The 7,832-nt window shown below is 40.6% G+C and overlaps 1 protein-coding gene across 1 annotated transcript; it reads left to right on the top strand.

Annotated features, from left to right (window-relative positions):
• Positions 1-1,245: 1,245 nt before the first annotated feature.
• On the top strand, positions 1,246-2,490 carry LOC120105815 (putative F-box protein At2g33200). Its single transcript, XM_039118570.1, has one exon. It carries the CDS (start codon positions 1,246-1,248, stop codon positions 2,488-2,490), a length of 1,245 nt encoding a protein of 414 aa, XP_038974498.1.
• The last annotated feature ends 5,342 nt before the right edge of the window (positions 2,491-7,832 follow it).

Raw genomic sequence — 7,832 nt, 5'->3', positions numbered from 1 at the left:
TTTCATTTAGCGTCGGCAATATAGAGTCGCGACAGCCCTTAATTGTTGTAGTGATACATTTTGTAGCGTGACATATCTCCACGCACCAAATAAATGAATAAAAGAAATTCTAATCCCTATTCAACTGCAAAAGTATCTCTAAAAGCTACGAATTCTTACCTTCTCGTCATGTGGAGGTCCAAAAAAAAAGATCTATATAATTTTTCATGTCTGAGTCTAGATCTATTAAACAATAACTCAATCCAAACTTGAAATAAATTTGATACATACGTGTATATACAAGCAAAATGCCCCGCAATGCAAGGATGATAAAATAAATAAATATGCAGAGGAAATCAACCTATCTAATTTAGCCTATGACAGTGGGAATACTATTAAATTCTTTAGTTAAAGTTCTATCGTAGCAATCAATTAGATCCAAAGGATGCTTAAGATTTATCCTTATTGTTTATTAATTTTATACTCACCCCAACATGTGTTCAAAATTCCAGTCTCCTTTGCACCTCCATCATCCCCTGCCTCGTTGGATACCCTTCCAAAATTTAATTTCCAAGCGAATGCAAGTCTAAGGCCCACCATGGGGCCGCAATATTCCGACCGATGTATGGATCCCATCACAATCTTGCAATAATTGCACCTGATCGGATGGCTGATACTAAAGCCACCAGACCATTTGCCGAATTCAACATTCTCGGACCCTCCTTCCCACGTGTCCAATAAGGAGCCGAACTGGGACTCCTTATCCCGCTCCAACGGCTCCAAAAGTGGTAAAAACGTACTCTAATCCATCACATCTTCTACCCACTCAGTTAATCTTGGAGATAAAAAAAAATTGATTGGAGATTAGGGAAAGGAGGCAAGGAGGTTGGCTTTGACAAAGGAAAACCATTTTTAGTAAGAAAACAATCTACGAATAAGAGTCCGGTTACTTAATTTGAAATTCATGATATGCTCGATATTTCTATGATTTTTATAGAATTTTTACTGAATTCTATTCCATCACATCTCCTTCTCCCACTTGTACTCTATCGGGCCACGTAATCTTGGAGGTCAAAAGAGTTGGTTAGATATCAGGGAATCGAGCGATCGTTACCGACTCCAGGATTCGTTTCCTACGCAATCTGGGCTATATAAAAAAAATAATAAATCAGTTTATTTAAACTGTATCTACGAAGTCTTCCCAAAGATAAAGGTTCCCTCCCGTCATAAACTCTCTCCTTGTTTTCTTGCTCTCAGATCTCAACCATGGATAACCACCGAGAAACCATCGTAACCATACCAGATGGCTTCACAAATCCATTGCTCCATCAAGAAGCCGCAGCTGTAGAAGAAAATAGCTCCAGATGGTCCGACCTTTCCGTCGACGTCCTCGAGCTAATCCTCCGGCGGCTCGGCCCCGTCGACCACCTCCGGTTCGGGGAGACGTGCCGGTCGTGGAGGTCCGCCCGATCCCTCCACCGGACACGCCTCGACCTCCCCACCCCGCAGCTTCCGTGGCTCCTGTCCGGCCCAACATCGTTCCTCTCCAAAGGCTACCGCTTGAAGTTCTTCAGCCCCTCGGACGGCCGCCGTTACACCATCAGCATACCAAAAAGAACTCCGAGGCAGTACTGGGTCCCCGGCTCCTGCGCCAACTGGCTTATAACCGATGCAGGTCGCGATATTTTTCTCGTCAACCCCTTCACCGGAGTAGAGCTAAGATTGCCGAGGATTATAGCGGAGCGCGAGCCGAACCAGGACTTCGCCATCGCCGTCTCGTCGCATCCCGGCGCTCCCTACGGTGCGGTCGTGCTGGCGAACCTGTGGACGGTCTCACTTATCTGCAAGCGTCCTGGCGACAGGCACTGGCTCTGGTTTCATCTGACTGGGGAAGACCGGAGAGTCTGTCAAGTCGCGGCGGTCGGAAGGAAGTTCTACGGCATCACTCACGGGCGTCGGCTGGTCGACATCGACCCTGACCGATCTCCGCAAGTGGTTGTCATGAATCAAGTTGGAAGTATCCTGGGGAACCCCCAAGGTAGAACTCATGTTTTCCTGGTCGAGTCCGACGGAGACTTGCTAGCCGTCGTCATGAGCTGCCCGAACCTCCGTAGGTCTACTCCTTCGTTCAGCTTCTTGAGGTGGGACGTCGAGACATCGTTCTGGGAGGCGATTGAGAGCATCGGGGACCGGCTTCTTTTCTTGGGCCTGAGCAGCTCCATCTCGGTGGCTGCGAGAGAGCACGGAGTTGCCGGTGGGCGGATTTACACGATAGGTCCTCATTCTACGGGGATTTATGACCTGAGAACACGCGAAGGGGAGGTGCTTTGCTGCTGCAGGAGCTCTTCATGGCGAACTTGGGTGGCGCCTCGGCTGTTCTACTGGGAGGGACAAGCAGACGAGATCAGCTGGTGGTGGGATTATGCTGAAGAAGCCGTGAAGGTGTTTTTGTTGGCACTGATTAGTGTTTCTATTTCTTTTGTTTTATGTTGGGCATTAAACGAAATTTAATGGCCATCGCCCTCGAGTGAGCATGGCCAAAGAGTCAATAAGTCAGTAGTCTGGGTCAAGTATCATAGCAAATAAAAAGTCGTATGAATTGAGTCCTTTAATAAAGTGAGTGCCCATGCATGTCTCGTAGATATTCTAGTATATTTATGTATCGGGTATATCAAGGGTCACTATGTAATTATACAAGGCCATGTAATAATGGTTCATCTTGCAAGTAAGTCAAAAGAACTAATAGAATGAAATAATATTAGAGTGTTACACTCCATCTACTCTTTCCTATTTTCTCCCAACACATCAATTAGGATGATATTAGAATTTTGATACTTTCGTTGCCCCTAATATAATAGTCTAGAGCTCAAGTATGTGTGCCCACCATGTATCTAGAGCCAATAATTTGATATTAGAGCCACAAAATCCAATGAGGTAGACAATCAAGAAAGGCTATTCGAGAGCAAGGTGGCTCTAAAAAGAGAAGCGAGAAGTTAAAAATAACTTAAAGAAGGAGACATTATTATCGGCAATGACGGGAGGAGATAGAAGATGGAGTTGAATTTTTACAAGTTGCCTTCCAGTCATCGCAACAAAAGTACGACTAACCTCTAGTATGGGAGCTTATTCTGAGAAAACTCGCTCATTGACATTGTTCCATCTCACACTTAGTTAAGGGAATCCCTTAGGTTGCTAAAACCTATCATGCAGGATACAAGGATACTACCCCATCGGCTTCAGGAGCACACTTTAACTGACATATACTGTGAAGCTAATGCTTTGGTAGAATGGCTTGCAAATACAGGAAGGACAACACTATTCTTTCTTACATTTTATGAATATCTAATAAATAAATTATCAAAAGTCAATGTTTATGCTTCAATATAGTAGTTGATCTCTATAATATTACTTACAAGTATCTCACTTCCTACATCGGCCAAGATTTAAGATATCTCATTTTGTCTGAAAATTTCTCCATCTTCCATTTGGATTAGAGTTGAACTAAGAGTTTATTTTGATGTTACAAAATAATTAAGTAAAAAGATAATTAATCGATTGTCTTGTGTTTAATTGATTGATTTTAGAAAGTAAAGAAAAAAGTCTTCAGTTACTCTCAAACAAAGATCATCTATCTGAAGCTCCACATCAAGAAGCATAACTTCAAAAAGACCATAAAAATAATTCTTGGAAGCTCACAAGCAAATACAGAAAATTTTATGCTAAACTGCCTCAAGAGTTGACCCTAAGCTTACAACAAGTCGACCCTGGTACACTGTCGCTGACTGATACGCCTTCATAAGCCAACTCCAGCAGATTGCGAGTTGACCCTAGAATAGTTTGAGAAGATAGACAGAAAGCCAGGGAATTTAACACAGTGGCGAGTCGACCTATGAAATACATGAGCCGACTTCGATCTAACAAAAGTCGACCATAGAAACAAATGAGTCAACACCTGAATGGTCATAGAGAAAAGATAGAGAGTTAAAAAATTCATCGCATTGACGAGTAGACCCATGAGAATCATGAGCCGTACTCTCGTCCAACAAGAGTCGATCCTATAAAATAATGAGTCGACCTCTGAACGACAAAAGTGGAAAGCTAAAATGCAGTAAAACTTAGTTCGTTGAAGAGTCGATCCCTGAAAATCATGAGTCGACTCTTGTCACCAAACGAGCCAACCTCTAAACTGAGAGAGCCATCTTCGCAATATACATAGAAAAAAGATAGAGAGCAGCAAAAGCAGAAGCAAGCTCGAGTCGACCTCTAAAGATCACAAGTGGACTCTTGAAGATTACGAGTCGACCACTAAAGATGTAGAGTCAACTCCTCTATGTCTGACAATAGTAATAGCTAGATTTTCTGTGGGTCAGAATGGCTATTTTTCATCTCACAATGGCTCTTTTATCTATCTAATGGCAAATAGTGTGTTCCAACATTTTCTAAATGGTATAAATTTATAGAAACACTAAAGATTAAAGAGAGCTCAAGCAGTACAAAGAAAAATCTATTAGAGAAAGAAAGAGAGAAAAAGAAGAGAGCTTTAAAGAAAAAAATCATTCAAGAGTATTTATAGTGAGCTAAACGATCACATCTTCTACATCTAAGAGTTGGTGAACTGCATTCAAGGTCAATCAAAACAACCAACAAAGTCAAGGTTTATTTATTTTTTGTATTTATTGTTTAGGAGCTGTACTTTACTGTATCAGCACTTAATTCTGTCTATATTTTGCTATATCAAGTTTTAGGGATTGAAACACGGAGAAAGATCAATCCAAACTTTAAATTAGATGTGTTGATCTTAGGATAGGCTGAGAAAAGGTTTTGGTTGATTAACCAAAAAAATCAACTGGGTTGATTGTGAACCCGAGTAAAACGATCGATATATATATTTTCGTTGACTGCTTGAAAAATTAACACTACAAAAGAAGGAATAACTCCCGGCGCTTTTTTTTGTCTTTACCGACGCTTATAAGCGTCGGCGAATTCCCAGCCCACGCTTCGCAAAGCGTGGCTCAGACGTCGGGCAGGTGGGCGTGGGCCGGGTTTAGCCCGACGCGTTAAAAAAGCGTCGTTGGTCTATGCCGACGCTTTTAAGCGTCGTTCCTTTTATCATACGCCGACGCTTATAAGCGTCGGCGAGAAGGGTTGCTTTTCCCGACGCTTTTAAGCGTCGTTTCTTCTATCAGACTCCGGGGAGAAGGGTTGGTTACTACGGGCTTAGGCCGACGCTTAAAAGCGTCGTTAAAGGCTCGATTTTCCCGACGCTTTTAAGCGTCGTTTCTTCTATCAGACTCCGACGCTTATAAGAGTCGGGGAGAAGGGTTGGTTACTTCGGGTTTAAGCCGACGCTTAAAAGCGTCGTTAAAGGCGTGCCATTAGGTGTAATTCCTGTTGCTTTTCCCGACGCTTATAAGCGTCGGCATTAAATTTTTTTTTTAAAAAAAAATTTGAAAAAGTAATTTTTAAATACTCTATCTACATTAAATTCTTACAAAACAATAGAAACAAATACACTGAATCACATATATAACAAAATATGAGTCACAAACAAGAACTTTGATTGCATTCATATTATCATATTTGATTACATTGTACTTCAAAAACATTCTAAAAACATACAAGTCAAATTCCTAAGTACACAATCTATAATATGTATCAAGGGTCGGCATCATCATCTCTACAATATTGTCATTAAGCTTGGGGCGAGCCCAGTCAACCAAGCTCTGCTGCTTGCTCTATTAGGAACCAAAAAACAGAATTGAATGTGTAATCCATCAAGTTGATACCGCTTTCTTATATGGCCTTCGATATTCAGAACCTTCTATAGGATTGAAAGGTATCAGGTTCACATGATAACCCCGACCGCACGAATGAAGCATTTCTGCAAGTTCTACTGCATGCTCTATTCTATCATTGAGACCAGCTGCCCATATCCATGATTTGAAAAGAAATGGTTAGCACATCAAAATTCATACTACTAAACAAAATATCAAACAAGGTACAAGTTAAATTCTGGTCAACTACCTAAAAGTGTATACTCAAAGGTTACTCTGCGTCCAGTTTGGAGGAAATAGTCCTTGCAGTCATCCATTAACGCATCTAAGGGGTAAGACTTTGCACTGGGAACAAACATTTTTCGAAGTTCCTGGTTTGGAGCATGTATGCTTGAGCCCCATAAAAGCCAAAAAAAACTACACATCAGCAGGAGGAACACAAAAACTTAAATTCGTGAAGATAGAGCTGAAATCCAGATAAAGCTCACTGGGCAAGATAATGCTAGACTGAGGTAACTTAGATTGGTGCAGGCCCTGCCTGACAGACAGAGTTACCTAATGGCACTTGATAATAGCCTCATGTGATAGCTAAGAGTTGTTCGCACCAGTATAAAAGCAAACAAGAGAAGAGAATCGAATGCAACTGTCCTGGATACTGTAAGCACCAGTATAATATGAATATTCCACTATATGCACTGGGAAAGTCATGCCGCTATGACATGAAAATTTAAATAAGGCAGGATTCAAGTTTAGTCATTAAAAAAAGGACGTCAAGGGATGCACTACAGTGTATATGCTATACAAAACTAATAGAAAATATAAAAATGCATAAGAATAATATATATTGCAAATGCAACACTATAGGTCATTATTTTCTCTAGCAAAGTTATCAGGGGAAAAAAAATTATTAGCATCTTTTTTTGTTGGCAATTGGGATACTGTTTGTAAAACCAAGCAATAATCACACATATATCAGATTATTTTTTTTTGTCGCAATGTCAAACAGATAAAGAATCTAAATCATACTTTTAATTCAAGATCCAGGTTCTAATTACATCGTATTTTCGCCAGAGATATTTAATGGAAAATAATTTAGAATCTTATTCAAGCACCTATGTGCTTCCAAAACTGACTTCAGATTCAACATTGGTTCACCCATGCCCATGAAGACAACATTTGTCACCCTATGTCTGAAGAGCTCCTCTATAGCCAATACCTACATTCACAAAGCACCGCACATGATATGTATGCAAGCAGAAGCAGTATTTTCCATGGGAAATAACAACAGCAGCAGCAGCAATAGAGAAACTTCAGTCAACGAATCATTCTCGTCATCTTTATGTTTTCCCCATCGTGGGGTTCCACATATTCGGCACGACTCTTGGTTCCTATTTTCACCACGATATAAAATGCAGTCATTCGGACAACTGTGTATCTTTTCATATCCAAGGTCCAACTCTTTTATCAGTTTCTTGGCTTCATATGAAGATGATGGCAGAGTAACACCTTCCGGAAATGCATCCTTTAATAATTGAAGAAGCATGGTAAAAGACTTGCTGGACCACCCATTCAAATATTTCAAATGTAATAAATGCAGAAGAAAAGAAATCTTCGTAAAATTCTTACAACCCGGATACAGTTCTTGATCACAATCTTTCACCAAGTTATCATAATGAGCTGTGTCATCAGCATGTATAGATTCCTCAACATGTATGGACTGATCAATAACTGCACGCTCATCTTCTCCTACAGTTCTGATATTATGTCCAAGAGCATCTCTAAGTAGGCCCCTTATATCATCTTCTTCTGCAAAATTTTGTTCCGTGTCACTACATCCAAAATTGAAGGTGTCTTCTAGATCGGAGGGTTGGTTACATGAAGGTATGAACTCTCCATGGAGTACCCATTCAGTATAACCCTTTAGAAAACCATTCCAAACCAAATGTTCTTCAACAATTTTTGGATCAAGAGCAGAACCGTTTACACATTTTTGACATGGACATAAAATCTTCCCGTTCATATTAGATTTCTCAAAAGCAAACTTAATGAAATTCTGAACTCCATCCAAATATTCAGTAC

Source organism: Phoenix dactylifera, unplaced genomic scaffold (genome assembly GCF_009389715.1).
Source record: "Phoenix dactylifera cultivar Barhee BC4 unplaced genomic scaffold, palm_55x_up_171113_PBpolish2nd_filt_p 000373F, whole genome shotgun sequence".
Taxonomy (NCBI): domain Eukaryota; kingdom Viridiplantae; phylum Streptophyta; class Magnoliopsida; order Arecales; family Arecaceae; genus Phoenix; species Phoenix dactylifera.
Note: the sequence above shows the minus strand (reverse complement) of the source record. Positions and strands in the feature narration are given on the sequence as shown.